At 43.3% G+C, this 18,174-nt stretch overlaps 1 protein-coding gene across 1 annotated transcript in view; it reads left to right on the top strand.

Moving 5' to 3' along the window:
- The first annotated feature begins 2,415 nt into the window (after positions 1-2,415).
- dnah12 (dynein, axonemal, heavy chain 12) overlaps positions 2,416-18,174 on the top strand; it is a 182,417-nt gene continuing 166,658 nt past the window's right edge. The window contains exons 1-8 of the mRNA XM_028824412.2: positions 2,416-2,503; positions 5,781-5,972; positions 6,146-6,363; positions 9,330-9,420; positions 11,258-11,284; positions 14,575-14,764; positions 16,300-16,375; positions 17,506-17,664. Coding sequence (XP_028680245.1) covers positions 6,152-6,363; positions 9,330-9,420; positions 11,258-11,284; positions 14,575-14,764; positions 16,300-16,375; positions 17,506-17,664 — 755 coding nt within the window. The 5' untranslated portion in view covers positions 2,416-2,503; positions 5,781-5,972; positions 6,146-6,151. The remainder of the gene's footprint in view (positions 2,504-5,780; positions 5,973-6,145; positions 6,364-9,329; positions 9,421-11,257; positions 11,285-14,574; positions 14,765-16,299; positions 16,376-17,505; positions 17,665-18,174) is intronic.

The raw sequence follows: 18,174 nt of genomic DNA, 5'->3' as shown, positions 1-18,174 counted from the left end.
GAGGCCAGAATAATTAATCTGCTGTTCATTAATGTCATTTTGTCCACTTGTTGGTCACTATGTGCCAGATCTCACACCAGTGGCATCAATAAACGTTGAATGGGTAGCCAATCGATCTCGGGGACACACTTGTTCCTGCCAGACAGTTAATTTGGACGGTCCATTTTTCAGCTACTAGTCCAACAACTTCCACACCCCTGAAGACACAAGGGAAGGTGTCCCTGCTAAAGTAACGTGTATACCTAAGGTGAGGCTCAGTTCTGTGACATACAAATATAAAAATGTGATCCCCGACCCCTCTGAATATGTTGTAATAGAAGCTTAGGATATGGTAAGAGTTCATTATCTGTGACACCTTGGGGACACGGCCGAATTACCTACAAAGTTTCAAGATAACACTAAAAGGAAAGACGTCGGTGACTTTATATTTTTACGGTGATTGGTTAGTTGTTGTAATGTTTTCGTCCTAAAAGAGAGGAACTGCAGTCCTCAAAAATCTACGACCTCGCCCATGACATTTAATTCAATTGTCCAAGAGGGAATTTTGGTTTGTCAGCGGGTGTTACAGAGAGACGATGAGAAATAAAATATAGCAGTGAGCACTTGTAGTGAAACATTAGATCAAACATATTCCACATAAAAGTTAAATTAACATTTAAGCTTGCCCAATGACTGATGCAAATGCTAATTCTCCGTTGTATGATTTAACCCTGTGGATGATTATTGAAATTTTTAAAAAAATATTAAAATAGCAATTGGCATGAAACAGTATATGAACTGGTTCTTTTTATCTTTGGGACCTTGAACTGTGACCTGATGACAACTGCAGCTGAGAATGTAGCGGGCGAGTCCTGTCACAGAGGGTACTTGCGACATTTTGTATCACTTATTATCAAACGGGTCTGTGGGACTGGATTATTAAGACCCTGTTATTTTTTTTTTCTGCTCCATGTATAGTTTGATTTATTGTGTTTTTGCTGCTCCCATTAGAATTTACAAACCAGACCAGCAATGTAAGATTTATTAAAGACTGGCATAATGGTAGGTCTCACATTAAGAATGATTAGCTTCCTTGGCCAGTAAAGGCACTGCTGTCCCTTAAAGTTCAGTTTTGAGTCTATGATTGTCTCCAGATATTTTTAGCTGTTAATGATCTCCAATGCTTGGTCTTTGATTGTTTCCTGCGAGTGAATGGATGGGATTTCTTATGAAATCAATTATAAGCTATTTCGTTTTTTGTAATGTTTAGGTGTATAAAAGGCTCATCATTCCAGTTAACAATATCATCTTCCACTGGACCATGGCGGTTTTATTCCAATTCAGTAGGCTAACACTCACTGATTCGTCAGATAATTTTAAGATGAACTCGTTTTCAAATTTCCTGTGAGAACCATTAGTGTGGAGGATGTACAAGAGGTGTAAGAACACAGTCCAGAGAAGGGGAGCTTGTGGATGAAGGCAGCACGTCAGACAGACCACCATTTACTTAAGTCAATCAGCCAGCCAATCAAAGTGAAGTCCAAATTGAAAACTTGTAAAAGTCTGCAGGTGGCATTAGAAGGTAACGAGAAGTCTACGAACAGGAGCCTCCAACTGGTAATCTAACCGATGAAGCAAAGCGGCAGCGACACCCTGTGGCCCTCCATGAGACCGGTAAGCGAACAGAAATGGATCAAATAAACGCCGCGTTTTCTCTGTCCGCTTCCTCTTCAGCAGATTTTCAAATGATTTCATAATCAGCATTTTTTTTAGTTACTGTAGCCTGTTTATATAGATCTGAAACATTCTGCTGTTGTAATGAAAACCTTAAAAATATAGGCTACATGCGATGCTCTGCACCAGATTTCAAGTGCCTAAAACTAATATGGTCTATCCCAGGGCTTTTATTTAGTTTAAAATTTCGAAAAATGTCCTCTACATCTTTGCAATACCTTAGTAGTAAAATACAACGATCGCCTAATGTTAGTTAAACTTACCATCTTCTTACTCTTTGTCTTTCTTCTTGGACTCAATAAACTGCCCGTCTTTAATTAGACCTCTGCTAATGACGACGTTAAGGTGGACGCAAGCTGCAGTTACACCTTTCTTAGTGTATCAAAATACCTTTAAATATCCAGGTTAAGTGTCATTACCAAACTCATTTGCACTACGGATAGTATACAACGTTATTTAATACTTGGGCAAGCATCATATTTCCAGATTAGCACGCCGACTCTCGACACATCAATCAAATTAGTACAGCGACAACTCTCTGAGCGTTAACAGCAACCGGAGGTGACGTAAGGCAGCAGGCAGCTACCGTTCGCTGGAATCGAATTTGATTGATAGTTGTCCCGCCCTCTAAATCCGCCTATTTTTCTGTCTGACTCGCGCTTACCCAGAGGCCGGAAGTTGTTTTCAGGTTGCCTGGAGCCGCTGTTCCCATAGTAACGCGGTTGTGTACAATGTGCGCTCTCTACGTCTAGTCAAGTCCCATGTATGCTGCGCCGGGGGTTCTATGCAGGTGAGTGTGGAGGGGACCTCAAAGCCGCGCTTGTGTCACGTCGTCGAATGTGGTCGGGCGAGCGAGTGAGTGAACAAACTTGTCATTCTGGACAGATAATAACGACTGAATTTTCCAGCCATGTATCTTTTGAGTTGTTACGTCCGTTTTTTTTTTCTTCTACTGTCTCTCAGTCGATTAATCAGTAATCCGAAAAGAGCCACACCAGTGGGTCAGAGACCAAAAGTTTCTCCATTCGTAATGAATTATATGAGCGAATCAGGGTTATTTTTCCTGGCAGGTTTGGACACAAGGCACGGATCAGCTCTAGACACATACTAGCAAATTCCAGAAGTTATGAATTTCTCGGCAGCACTGGGCACTTAGTAGGAATGAACCCTTAATGCATGGCCATTCCCTGTCGGATCACAGAGTGACACAGTAACTTTTTTTGAGATTTGATTTAAAGTACCTCGTCTTTAGGAAGTGGAAGGACACTCATGGGAACAAGCTATACAAGAATTAACAGGGAATTGAACCCACCGTAATGAAGCTGTGAGGCAGGGGCAGAAACCACTTTACTGCTGTGTTGCTCTCTAATTATTGTACAGTTTATAGATTGTGCCGGAATACTCACCTTCTTATACAATACTGTGAGCACTTGGTAAGGTAAAGGCTGCTGCCATTGGTTCCATCTCCCTATAATCCTCCATTCCAAAGTGGATTGAATAAAAAAATAAACTAATGAACTACTTTATGTCCACCTTAGCCTCTAAAGTGACCACAGCTGTGCCAGGCTGATGAACTGAAATCATTCTAAACCAAAGGGTCCTGAGAGGATTGGTTGTCAACAATGGCCGTCAGGAAGCTGTGCAATTCATTAAGAATAATTATGATGAAGAGTATCCTGGAGCAGGTGTACAGAGTATCTAGGAGGGCTGATGTTGGGCACTTGGTGCAAATGTCAGCAGACGTCGCCAATGCAGACTCCGTGGTAAATGCTGAGTGGACAGGTAGCTGTGCCATGTCCTTACTTATGGTTTGTGAGTGGACTGAGTGAAGGGCCTGGGTGATGCCAGGAGGAAGGTAAAGAAGAGCTGCTGCTAGTGTGGAGAGCGGTTTTATTTAACTGTTACAAAGAGATTTGCCATTTTACAGTAGAGGAATCTGAATGGACTGCTTGATATATTATTATTTGTTACGTTACATAACATTAATATTATATTTTCAAACCTCCTTAATCTCAATACAAGGTCACAGGGAACAAAGGCCCAGCAGCACTGTGCACAAGGAGAACACTTCCAGACACTCAGCTTTAAGTGTCTTTAAATCATGTGGGTGACTGGCTTGTGACGATTGAGTGGCTACATATTGGCTACTGAGTTTTGCCTCACCAAAGAGTCTCTTCGCCCAGTCACTATTTAGGGAGTGGACATGGAGGTGGTCCTTGGGGGCAATGGTGTCTTTAGGATTTTCAGGTATCAGGGTCTACACCCCCAATCTGGATTTTGCTAACAGACTTGTTACTCAGATTACTCAAATTAAAAAATCAAAGGCTGCCTACTATACTACAAATATCTTGTCTATCTATCTATCTATCTATCTATCTATCTATCTATCTATCTATCTATCTATCTATCTATCTATCTATCTATCTATCTATCTATCTATCTATCTATCTATCGGTTGGATGGGAAGCGTCGGTGCACAGCCATTTTAAGATCTCTCCAGAGATGTTCAATCGGATTCAAGTCTGGGCTCTGGCTGGGCCACTCAAGGACAGTCACAGAGTTGTCCTGATGCCACTCCTTTCATATCTTGGCCGTGTGCTTAGGGTCGTTGTCCTGCTGAAAGATGAACCGTCGCCCCAGTCTGAGGTCAAGAGCGCTCTGGAGCAGGTTTTCATCCAGGATGTCTCTGTACATTGCTGTAGTCATCTTTCCCTTTATCCTGACTAGTCTCCCAGTCCCTGCCGCTGAAAAACATCCCCATAGCATGATGCTGCCACCACCATGCTTCACTGTAGGGATGGTGCCAGGTTTCCTCCAAACGTGACGCCTGGCATTCACACCAAAGAGTTCAATCTTTGTCTCATCAGACCAGAGTATTCTCCTTCTCATGGTCTGAGAGTCCTTCAGGTGCCTTTTGGCAAACTCCAGGGGGGCTGCCATGTGCCTTTTAATAAGGAGTGGCTTCTGTCTGGCCACTCTACCATACAGGCCTGATTGGTGGATTGCTGCAAAGATGGTTGTCCTTCTGGAAGGTTCTCCTCTCTCCACAGAGGACCTCTGGAGCTCTGACAGAGTGACCATCGGGTTCTTGGTCACCTCCCTGACTAAGGCCCTTCTCCCCCGATTGCTCAGTTTAGATGGCTGGCCAGTTCTAGGAAGAGTCCTGGTGGTTTCAAACTTCTTCCACTTACGGATGATGGAGGCCACTGTGCTCATTGGGACCTTCAAAGCAGCAGAAATGTTTCTGCAACCTTCCCCAGATTTGTGTCTCAAGACAATCCTGTCTCGGAGGTCTACAGACAATTCCTTTGACTTCATGCTTGGTTTGTGCTCTGACATGAACTGTCAACTGTGGGACCTTATATAGACAGGTGTGTGCCTTTCCAAATCAGGTCCAGTCAACTGAATTTACCACAGGTGGACTCCAGTGAAGCTGCAGAAACATCTCAAGGATGATCAGGGGAAACAGGATGCACCTGAGCTCAATTTGGAGCTTCATGGCAAAGGCTGTGAATACTTATGTACATGTGCTTTCTCAATTTTTTTATTTTTAATAAATTTGCAAAAACCTCAAGTAAACTTTTTTCACGTTGTCATTATGGGGTGTTGTGTGTAGAATTCTGAGGAAGAAAATGAATTTAATCCATTTTGGAATAAGGCTGTAACATAACAAAATGTGGAAAAGTGATGCGCTGTGAATACTTTCTGGATGTTATCTATCTATCTATCTATCTATCTATCTATCTATCTATCTATCTATCTATCTATCTATCTATCTATCTATCTATCTATCTATCTATCTATCTATCTATCTATCTATCTATCTATCTATCTAGTGCCTTTCCTATCTGTCTATGATGTAGTGCCCAATGCAGATTGGAAGTAAGACAGCTAGATTTGTGAATCATCCATGCTTGTATGTATTTGTTCTCTTATTTTGATCTTGGGGTCATCGCTGTTAAGAAGAGAAGCCACAGCAAGGCGTTTGATAAAATCTGCTCTTATTTGCACTTTCTTGTAATGTTTTGTTTGCCTAATTTAGTTTATGTTCATATTTTGAATTCTAGATGTACCCAGTTATTCTGCACTGTGTCACACGATGGCAGTACAGTAAGGAGTCCTGACCGCCGGCGTGGTGATTTGACGTCCCGGATGAATGTGGACTACGTCTCTAGTGTTCTTTGTTTCAGTGTTTTTTGCACTCTGAGACCACCTAAGCAGTGTTCCTGAAGCACATCGCGTATGCCAGAATATTTCAAGTAAGTGTTAAACAATCGTTGCCCAGGTGGTTTCGTTTTCCTTGTGAATCCCACCCAACATGCCGGTGACCCTTTTCAGGACTAATCGGGTGACAAGATGCCCGACTGACTGACGTTTCTTCGCCATTTTTCATACTTTTTGACTAAATTGCTTTCTGTCTCTTTTTTTTCAGTTCAAAATGGAAACCGAAGTGGAACTTTCAAAGCCCTCAATCAGGGAAAAACTCAACATCTACAACATCCTTCCTCCAATATCCCCCATGCCACCTGAAGCCCCCCAGGAAGAAATGTCTCAGTACGACGAGAAGAATGCGACCAGAATTAAAGAGCACAGCAAGCTGATCAAGTACAGGAAAAGCCGTCAGCAGCGGCAGCTCCTTGATAAGATCCTGTAGGTGCCGTTTGCCTCTCGGCTTAATGAAATGTTTGCATTTTTACTTTTTCTTTGATGCTCCTTTTTGCCCATTTCTTTGAGGTTTGATTCGATTCAAGTTTTGTTTAGTGGAGGATCCAATTCTATGATTTATTTTTTTATTTTCAGTTTTGCGTTAAGTTAATGTTTGTTTGACGTCTTGTTTTTGGTGTCCCACGATGCCGCTTTGGTTTTTATGGGTGCCACCATTTGTCAGTGGTTGCTTATTGCGCTACTGTGCTAAGTCAACCAGTGCATGCCATCATCATCATCATTGCAATGTAACAGAGGTCAGCCTTGTGCTCCTTCTGGTTGTCCGAGATTGCGGATACTCTCCCTCACCTTACCATCTGCTCTTTTGAATTCATGTTCGTATTTTTGGGCTTTTTGTGTTTTGATTTTCATCAGTGGTTTTCTTTAGTGTTTTGGCTCTGCCATTTTGATTTATTCATCTCCCAGTTCTTAACATTTGCCTGTTTTTGTTTTTTGTTTTCTTTTTTTGACCACTTTTACTTTTCGCTTATTCTCTTCGCTTAGTGGCCTGCCATGTTTTCATCCTCTAGCACAAGGGTGGGCAGCGTCGGTCCTAGGGGGTCGTAGTGGCTGCAGGTTTTTCTTCCAACCCAGTTGGACAACTATTGCTGATGAAGCACTTTTTGCTCAAGTGACATTTTGAGGCTTCATCTTAGTGGTCTCGCTTGTTAAGGCCCACCACACCCTTAAAATTTCTTATTTCAATCTTAAACAGCTGCAATTCACTGTTTTAATGGCTCCTTATTAACAATAAGATGCAAATGACAAAGGAGCCAGCAGTTCTCGATCGAACCTGTTTCCATTTACGCCTGTGTGGATTCATCATGCACTGTTTTGATTTGATAAAACACTTAAGAGAAAAATGTGACAGACTGAAGTATATCCGTTTTACGATATAAGAACCTGACACTGCAGACTAACAAGCCATCCAATTAAATAAGAGTCCGAGATCCAGTTCTTTAATGAGCTCTTTGGGCTGGTTTATACTTCACGCTCAGAACGCGTACGCGCCCGCATCATGGCGTATTCCCAGCGTTCATTTGATGCTTCCTCTGAGCAGGTCCTCAGAAATTAACGCGACGCGTGCGCAAGTTGCAGTACCAGCAAAAAGTCGGGGGGCGCAATGTGATAAAAGTTGGAATGTGACGTCAGAGTCTCTGGTTACTATCAACATGTGACAGAAAGCCGCTTTGAGGATCCTACGCTTCGATGTTTGATAAATGGTTCGATGTGGTGAAGCAAAATGCCGACATAGAGATGCATTCGTGCTGCTTTTGTATTCAAGCGTCGCATATTCCCGATCGTGATGACACGATGCATTTTAAAAGTCTCGCATACCATCTTCTGTGCTGTCTTTTTTTCTGGGGCTTCCTAAGGAACTGACAGCAGCGGCAGACAGTGATCACCACAGAGAACACATTAAATGTATGATATTCCAGCTCTTTGCACATTTAGGATCCTTAGATTTATATTTGATATCACTTACATGATGAAATTCATTAAAGTATGTATGTTATATTTTACGATACATCGTTAATTTCATTTAAATAATGAATATTATTAATAATTACACACATGGGGGTGACACGGTGGCACTGCCCTCTCACAGGGAGTCGCGTCGCTGGTGTTCCCTGCCTGGAGTTTGCATGTTTTCCTGCTGGGTTTCCACAGTGGGCTCCGGTTTCCATCCATCCATCCATTGTCCACTGCTTATCTGAAGTTGGGTCACGGGGGCTGCAGCCTAAGCAGGGAAGCCCAGATCTCCCTCTCCCCGGCCACCTCCTCCAGCTTCTTTGTGGGGACCCCGAGGTGTTCCCAGGCAAGCCGGGAGATTTAATCCCTCCAGCGTGTCCTGGGTCTGCCCTGTGGCCTCTCGCCAGTGTGTATGTGAGTGCTTGTATTCACCTTGCAATGAGCTGATGCCCCATCCAGGGATTGTTTCTGCCTCGTGCCCAATGCCAGCTGGAATGGGCGCATCCCTGGATCGATGGATTTAATCATTAAACATCCTTTTCAGAGATATTGTGGTAAGGTGTCATCGGAATTTAATGGCTGTTCAAGGCAATTCACAACACAGTGAAGCCGAACCTGTTCTCACCGTGATGATATCTCACTCTGCCACCTGGTGGATTCTTCCAGATTTACGTAAAGTACGCTGTAAAAGAACAAGACATACTCCAATAAAGGTTTGGGGCAGCCACCCATATAATCTCAAATCCTTTGGCTGCAAAAGTCGAAATGTTCAAAAATAATAGCACTGAAGTGCATACAATCGAGTCCAAGATCAGACTGAGGAATAAGGACAAAGGGCAGGGTTTTAAAGGGGAAGACAGGAAGTGAGGTCATAAGGATCAGGGATGTGTTCGCTTTCCATTGGTTCGAGCCTGGACGTGACGTCAAAGGGGCCGGAGCCAGTAAGGACTCCTTCCATTGGCTCGGTCCCGGAAATGATGTCATGAGAGCCAGGTGGAATCTCCCGGGAACGGTCTGCAGGCAAGAAAGAAAAAGAGTCAGTGTACTCTGCCACCTCCCGGTAACTCTCAGAACTGCCGTCACTCAAGCCCTTTAGCTGCCTCCCATGCGCACGTGTGTGACAACGCGCGCAAGTATAAACAGTAAAACGCATGGCGTAGCAGGAGCGTCCGCTGGAGCAGGCGTTACGTCACGTGAAGTATAAACCTGGTCTTCGGCACAGCCATCAGCAGTGTGTCTGTCTACAGAGAGAGTGTCGACCAAGTCGAGAGGTTTAATTCCTTTTCCTTTGCTCCGTAATTCTCTCCATCTTTGGACGAGCTGCTTCTACGATACGGTGAAACAGTCAGCGGTGATCGCGGCGCTGCCCACTGAGTGGGGGCACATTTAATGTTTCCCTCTTGACGTGCTCACGGTTAGCTGTTTGTTTTCTATTCCAGCATTGACCGTGCTCTCCAGGCCTATGAACAGACGGTTGAAGAAAATGAACGGAAAATAATCGCTCCTTTCCCACCAGAACTTCCTTCGACGGTAAGAGGATCTCGGAGTCTTTTATTAAACGCGTAAGAGCATTTACAGACGGGAAGAACAGTCACTCCATGCAGACCCATTGTGTACAGCAGCAGGTGACACATGTCGGCCTAAACTAACAATAAGCAGTGGAATATGGAGTTGTACTCTGCTGACTGTTTACCTTCAGTCGATTTATTGATAAGCCTAACCATATACTGTATACCAGCTCTGTCTCTGATTGGTTGTCATTTCATTTTTATTTAAATACACTGCACTTATTTTAAAGTAGCTCCATCAGACTTTAATGCCACTCTGAGGTGCTCTGCTGCACGTGTCCTAAAACTGGCCCTGAATATCAAACACAAGTTGAGCACCCCTAATCTGAAATGCCTGGGGCCGGAAGTATTTCATATTTCACATATGTTTTGGATTTTGCAATATTTGCACATTTTGTTTCCAATTTGCATCTTCCTAAAACTCCCACCTTCAGTTCCTCCAGTCTGTGCACTTTAATCTGCCCGGGGCTTTCAGGGAGAGAACAAAAGAAACTGAGCAAAGAGACGTGACGCGGTAAGAAAATAAAAAGTGACGACTGCCTGTGTCCAGTCAGGAGGTCAGTCGCCCGAGGTGAGTGAGGCTTACTGATGAATGTGCCCCTTGTAACGAGCATGGCAGCAGAAGAGACTCGGGCACGCGTGTGCTCCCACCGCAGGTATTTAGCCCCACGTGTTTTGGGAAGCTTCTCTGTCGGAGATGACATCCTTCTGTCATTTTGACGATCGCGTCATTACAGGGTTTGACAACAGCAAGTCAGATTTAGATAAGCATCGTGGTTTGTGGACAAGCAGGAAGGGTTGACATGTTTGCATTGCCAATCAGAGAGTACTTTACATTTATATAGCACTTTTCTTGCTACTCAAAGTACTTTTCATAATCAGTGGGGACCACTTCAGACACCACTAATGTGTAGCACCCACCTGGATGATGCGACGGCAGCCATTTTTGTGCCAGTACACTCGCCACACATTAGCTGTTAGTCGGTGAAGGGGTAAAAGAGAGAGAGCCAATTGGAGACAGAGGATGATTGTAGGCCCGAATGATCAGGCCATGGTGGGCGATTTAGCCAGGACATCGGGATACACCCTACTCTTTATGAAGGATGTTCAGGGATGTTTTAAGACCACAGAGAGTCAGGAATGATGGTGCCATTTTTACATGATTGTGTCCTCGTCACTGCACTGCGGTATTGGGACCCACATTCAGACCACAGGGTAAGCGCCCCCTGCTGGCATCACCAACACTTCTTCCAGCAGCACCCTTATCTTTTCCTGGATGGTTTGCCATCCAAGTACTGGCCGGGCGCCAACGTGGTTAGCTTCAGGTGGGTGACCTCTTCTGAAGCGCAGGCGGAAGGTGGATGCTGGAGTGACGTCAGAGTCGTTGGGCACCGAAATCTGCATCTCCTGTGGCTCTTCGGTGTCCGATCTCCTAATGCCAGTCTTAACTCTCTTTTAACGACGGCCTTTTTCACCTCCTTTTGACGAGTTGTGACACATCATTTATCACAATTCATATTTTCCCAATCATAGCTGCCAGTCCTTTCCACCGTACATCGACTCGTAGCTGAACAACAGCACTTTCAGTTTGGAATTTTAGACCGTTTTGGAGTTTCGGATTAGGGATGCTCAACTTGAAGTTTGGCTGTTACTGGGTTATCGCATGTAAACGTGTCTCATGGTGCCACTTTTTCATCTTCATGTCTTAATTCATTCACTTTATTAAGTGTTGGAGCAAAAAAGGGTCTTATTTGAAGTGTGCATTATTTTAAAACAGCTGCTTTTATCTTTTTTTCTAGATGAACAGTGAGCTACGACAACAAAGGGTAAGAGCATCCATTATTTTTAGATTTGCTATCTTATTATTTTGTGGTTATTTTACATTTTTTTTACTTGTATCCTGTCTTGGGTTTGAACATCAGGACTGACCCAGGCTTGCTTACCGCTTTGCTGGCATTCAGTGTGTGTTTGAAAGGGACACGTGTGCACTTCCTTTAATGTTTCTAATCACATTTTGACGTGGAAATTGCAGTGGAGGAAAAAAGCTCCTGTGTTATTCAAAAACAAATACAGCTGGTGAAATGAATACATACAAATATATACATAAATGAATCACTAGCAAGATAAAATCGCAACCATGTTATTAATAAGGAAGAGTGAAGATAAATTAATTGATAAACAAGTTTAAACATTACATATTTAAAATGTATTTTCTTGGTAATTTCTTTTTTTTTGGATAATGTGTTTCCCTTTTTGTGAATTTTAAACACTTCAGTCATGTCTCCTACCAATCTTGTGGCCGGGTGCAGGAGTGACAGGTTACCCCACAAATAAAAAGGTGGGACATCCCGTTTAATAACAGAAGTCCAAAACGCCTCTTTAGTGTCAAAGTAAATAACCTCTCGGGAACAACAATAAACTGTCGGGTTCTGGGCCATAGAATAAGGGTCGATCACTGGAGCTCCGTCTCTTAGTGCAAAAGACGCCTCCTTCCAGGCAGCCGGGCTTCTTAAAACGCACAAACAAGGAGGGGCGAAGCTAAGTGCCCTCACTGGGCACTTAGAGAGTGTTAGAGATGGTGCCCCCTCTCGCTCCGGTGGGTTATCGCATGCCTCGATCGAGCCTGTGAGGTGATCCTCCAATGCACATTGCGGCAACCTCCTTTTGCTTAAACTGTAAAGGCTCAGCTCTTTGGTATCTTTCCTCATAACTCATTCCCTGTAGTCCTGGAATCAGCCTAGTTGCTCTTCTCTGGACTTTTTCTAGTGCTGCTATGTCTTTATGGAGACCAAAACTGCACACGGGACTCCAGATGAGGCCTCACCAGTGTGTTATAAAAGCTTGAGCAGAACCTCCTGGGACTTGTACTCCACACCTCAAGGTGCTATATAACCTGACATTCTGTTAGCCTTCTCAATGGCCTGGAGGCTGACAGTGATGGATCTTCAATGGTTCAGATGAAAATGGTGACATGTGTCGCGGTCTCCTGGCATCACCTTCGCTCTGTTCTCTGGTCCAGTGGACAAGCCATATTTATTTTAAAATTACACATGGGGCTTTGGGGCGTGTCATATTACATACGTTTGATTGGCTGGCTGTCCATATGATGGATGACTTCGTTTTTGATCTTTTTGCGTATCTCCATTCTCAGGTTATGCTGTTTTGGGGCGACCTTCGATGTAGCGATTGGTATTATTTATAAGATCCTTTCACTGCTGTAGAGATGAATGTGGTGACACGTATCGCGATCTCCTCTTCTAACGTCACCTTCACTCTCTTCTCTGGTCCAGTGGACAAGCCATATTTATGATAAAATTCCATGTAGGGCTTTGGGACATGTGATATTATACACGTTTGATTTGGCTGGCTGTCTCTATGATGGATGACTTAGTTTTCGATCTTTTTACACATCTTCGTCCCCAGATTATAAAATAATCAATACGGCCTGAGGCGTTGCAGCCATTTCCTGGTCTTCTGTTTGGTTTACACAGATGTTTGAAGATGATAGGTTACTGGTACAATTCAGGAAGAGAAGATGCTTTGATGTTAATCGCCAATATAAAATTAAGTTCATCTTGTTTTTGTGAACAAAATATAATGAAAATATAAGCATCTGTTCTTCAAAAAATGGCAGATGTGGCACTGCAGGACAACAGCCTAAGTGTTTTTGTGTGTTTTTATTTTATTTTATTTTATGGTGTACTCTATGCATTGTGGGTGCTGACTGTGCAGGAGCGTGCAGTTTGTTGCTCCTAGCTGGGCTTCACAGGAAATTGGGCTTTCTTTTTCCTTCGGTTTCTAGTGTAGAACTTGTTCATTTGAATTATTCATGGTATTACGATGAGGGGGCGGCATGGTGGCGCAGTGGGTAGCGCTGCTGCCTCGCAGTTGGGAGACCTGGGGACCTGGGTTCACTTCCCAGGTCCTCCCTGCATGGAGTTTTCATGTTCTCCCCGTGTCTGCGTGGGTTTCCTCCAGGCGCTCTGGTTTCCTCCCACAGTCCAAAGACATGCAGGTTAGATGGACTGGCTAATTCTAAATTGGCCCTAGTGTGTGCTTGGTGTGTGCTTGGTGCTTGTGTGTGTCCTGCGTGGGTTGGCACCCTGCCTGGGATTGGTTCCTGCCTTGTGCCCTGTGTTGGCTGGGATTGGCTCCAGCAGACCCCCGTGACCCTGTGTTCGGATTCAACGGGTTGGATAATGGATGGATGGATGGATTACGATGAGGAGGCACTCATCACAACATAAAATCAAAACTAATGCACTGGCAAGGATGCCAGTGCTGATGTTGTCTTAGAGCAGCAGTTCTCAAACTTCTTTAAAATTGCTTGCATGGCAGTCCCTTTAAAAATTGTTCGATGGCTCGCGGACCCTTTTATTAAAAATTAAAAAATCAATACTATTTCAAGAAAATTGGCGCACCAAATACTTTGCACAAGGATGCCACATACCCACTGTGTGGCACTGCATAGGTACAGGCTGCTGTGAATAAAACATTTTTTGACAAACAATTATTTATTCAGAAAATATTACGTACATCTTAGTTATTAAATTTAAGTTAAAATTTTAATGGGATGGATGCATCTGCTTTGCCTTAACCATTTGCGTTGAGCAGGAAATTTCACAACTTAAAAACACGAAAAATGTAAAATATGTTGTTTGTTGATTATCTGTATCCACCTTTAGCACTCTTATTTGCTTCTAAAATATACAAAAACTGTTCGAGTGTTTTGATTCTACGAAAGAATCGGTAATTTTTGATTATGATAAAAATAATAAGGGCTGGTTTGTACCGAGCGATAACGATGGGAAAACAATACGGTGGCAGCAAATAACGGAACAGCGAATTAGTGGTCGGGTCTAGATGGTGGGGGTAACGACGGAACTCAGTCACTTACTTCCCCTCGGATGGTAAAAGTTAATAATTATAAAAATATAAATAGTATAAATATGTAATCATTTCTCACGGTCCCACCGAAACCGCTTCGGACCCCAGTTTGAGAACCGCTGTCTTAGAGAAACTCCCATAATTCGATGACCGGTTTGGTTTGAACAAGTCTTGGATTTTCCACCTGTGCCTTTGACTAGAACTCTCTTGTTTCTTTTTTTTTTTCCAGTTAAACTATCTGTTTTTGAAGAGATGCGTCGAGAACTACCCTTTAATCCCTGTCAGTCCTGAATGGCTGGACTCGGTGCTCTCCCGGATTCCTGGTCGCTTGAGAGAAGGAAAAGAGAAGCAGAACCTGATCCAAAATCTGTTCCAGGAAGTTGCAGAAAATTTTGAAAATGGCATGAAGACCTGTCTAGGTAGGTTCTGGAGAAAACATGGAGTGTGTGTGTGAGCTCTGTAGCTTCCGCCTTTTCTTCCAGCGTGACAATGCAATTCGGACAATAATGAAATGTAGTTGGTGTAGTTGCTAGGAATGGCCAATGTTATGCAGCTTTCAGATTGTGAATTTACTGTAACAACAACAACAACATTTATTTATATAGCACATTTTCATACAAAAAGTAGCTCAAAGTGCTTTACATAACGAAGAAAAGAAGAATAAAAGACAAATAAGAAATTAAAATAAGACAACATTAGTTAACATAGAAAGGAGTAAGGTCCGATGGCCAGGGTGGACAGAAAAAACAAAAAAAAACTCCAGAAGGCTGGAGAAAAAAATAAAATCTGTAGGGGTTCCAGGCCACGAGACCGCCCAGTCCCCTTTGGGCATTCTACCTAACATAAATGAAAAAGTCCTTTTTGTAGTTAGGGTTCTCACGGAGTCACTTGATGCTGATGGTTATACAGACTTCTGGCTTTTAATCCATCCATCATTGTTGGAACATCATGGTGCTTTGGGTAGATGGTGGTGGCACAAGCCACCACCAATAGGACACCGGACAAGAAAACAGAAGAGAGAGTAGGGGTTAGTACAAATTTTGAATGAATAGTTATTATAATGAATTGGATATACAGAGTGTCAGGATTAAATTACAGTGAAGTTATGAGAAGGCCATGTTAAAGTAATGTGTTTTCAGTAGTTTTTTAAAGTGCTCCACTGTATTAGCCTGACGAATTCCTACTGGCAGGCTATTCCAGATTTTAGGTGCATAACAGCAGAAGGCCGCCCGCCTCACCACTTCTTTTAAGTTTTGCTCTTGGAATTCTAAGGAGACACTCAGTTGAGGATCTGAGGTTGCGATTTGGAATATAAGGTGTCAGACATTCCGATATATAAGACGGGGCGAGATTATTTAAAGCTTTATAAACCATAAGCAGAATTTTAAAGTCAATTCTGAATGACACAGGTAACCAGTGTAGTGACATCAAAACTGGAGAAATGTGTTCGGATTTTCTTTTCCTGGTAAGGATTCTAGCAGCTGCATTCTGCACTAACTGCAAACGATTGATGTCTTTTTTGGGTAGTCCTGAGAGGAGTGCATTACAGTAATCTAGCCGACTAAAGACAAACGCATGAACTAATTTCTCTGCATCTTTCGATGATATAAGAGGTCTAACTTTTGCTATGTTCCTTAGGTGAAAAAATGCTGTCCTAGTGATTTTATTAATATGCGATTTAAAATTCAGATTACAATCAACGGTTACCCCTAAGCTTTTTACCTCCGATTTGACTTTTAATCCTAATGCATCCAGTTTATTTCTAATAGCCTCATTGTATCCATTATTGCCAATCACTAAGATTTCGTTTTTTTCTTTATTTAATTTGAGAAAGTTACTATTCATCCATTCTGAGATACAGTATACTGTATATACTAGAGACAGAGTTTTGTAGTCTGGAATAATTTGCGTTGCTTTTTCCTCCTCACTATGGCCATCGTTTTATGAACTGCAGTGAGCAGTGCCCTTGTGAAGCCTGATATTAAAGGTCTGGAGTCTGAAGTGTCAAACCTGCCTGAGGAAGACCCAGAGTGAGTATGATGGGCTTATGTCCTTGATGCTGCATCGTGTTCACGATTCTATGTAAAATGTACAGTACATGCACAATTGTACAGTCCCCTGTAAGCCTTGCCAAAAACCAGCAGATACCTTTACCCCCTAGATGGACCTGTGTCACCAAGGTGTCTCCTGCTATAAGCTAAATACCTGAAGTTCTATTTATCTCAGTTTGTCATTAATTCTTTAATCCTCTCAGATTTGTCTGTTTCTGTGAGCGCTACTATTGTACAAGCCAACCTGGCACAAAACCACCCTGATTCAACAACCGGTTATCTTCACCTAGGGCTTTTACCTCTAAACAGGCCTCCCTCTTGCTGTTCAGGGCCCACTATTGACAGCAGCCATGCCACCTGCACTTCACCACAGGTCATCCACCTGAAGCTAAGCGTGGTCAGGCCCGGCCAGTACTTGGATGAGAGGCCATCTAGGAAAAGTTTGGGTGACTGCTGAAGAGATGTTGGTGAGGCCAGCATGGCGGCTCTTAAACCCTGTGGTCTGAATGTGCCCCCAGTGCATTAGCAGGGACACACCGTGCTGTAAAAATGGTGCAGTCCTTCAGATGAGATATAAACCTGAGGTCCTAATTCCCTGTGGTCATAAAAGATCCCTGGACATCTTTCGTAAAGAGTAGGGTGCACCCCAATGTTCACCTCGGCTTGGTCATTCTGGCCCCCTAATCATCCCCTGTCTCTAATTGGCTATCCCTCTAACCACTTCACCACCTGATAGCTCATGTGTGGTGAGTGTTTGGGCGCAAAAATGGCTGCCGTCGCTTCATCCAGGTGGGTGCTGCACATTGCTGGTGGCTGATGTGGCTCCACACTCCCTATGAAAAGTACTTTGAGTAGTGAGATAAGCAATATATAAATGGAAAGAATTACTATTGATAATGATATTTGATTTCCTAGATTTTGCTTCCTTACTCAGCAGCTTTCTGCATTTCATTGTTTAAACTTTTTGGCATTGACTGTGTAAGTTTAGTCAGTTTTCAAATGTGAGCACCTTGTGTGATCCCAATTTTTCAACTCCAGGTCTTTAGGTCTTTTCTTCTTAGTCATACTATGCATGTTAGTTATTTTATTTATGAATGTTTCTTTTATAGAGGACTCGATTTTGCTGTTCCTTGGCATGACACGTTTATAAGCTGCAGAGAAGAGATGAGGACAAATCTGCACATTCTCCACCCAGCCATGAGGATGATTCTGGACATGGGCTACATGACCTTCTCCAAGATGTTGCTGGTGGACGTGTCCAGTTACAGGTGATTCTGAGGCCTTCTCTTAGAATTGTTTGTAACGGGGAGATTCCGCCTGGTCAAGCTTAGGTGTGTTGTGTGCCAGTTCTGTGACCGTCTTCAAGGAGTTGCTTGTTCCTTATCCTGCACTTCAGAACAGGTAACCCACCTGAAGCAAAGCATGTCTGGGGGCCTGGCTGGTACTTGAATGGGAGACCAACCAGGAAAAGCTTGGGTTGCTGTTTGGAAGAGGTTGTTGGGGAGGATAGCAGGGGGCGCTTATCCTGTGGTCTGAATGTGGAACCCAGTGCCCCCCAGTGCAGTGATGGTGGACACTGTGCTGTAAAAATGGCTCCGTCCTTCGAAGGAGATGTAAAACCAAGGACTTGACTCTCTGTGGTCATTAAAGATCCTTTGTAAGTGGAGTAGGGTGTATCCGGATGTCCTGGCTAAACTGCCCACCATGGCCTAATTATTTTGGTCCCCTAGTCATCCCCTGTCTCTATTTGGCTAACTATCTCACCTCTTTATCAGCTG

Source organism: Erpetoichthys calabaricus, chromosome 18 (genome assembly GCF_900747795.2).
Source record: "Erpetoichthys calabaricus chromosome 18, fErpCal1.3, whole genome shotgun sequence".
Lineage (NCBI taxonomy): Eukaryota > Metazoa > Chordata > Cladistia > Polypteriformes > Polypteridae > Erpetoichthys > Erpetoichthys calabaricus.
The sequence above is the reverse complement of the archived record's forward strand: the minus strand, read 5'-3'. Positions and strand labels throughout refer to the sequence as shown.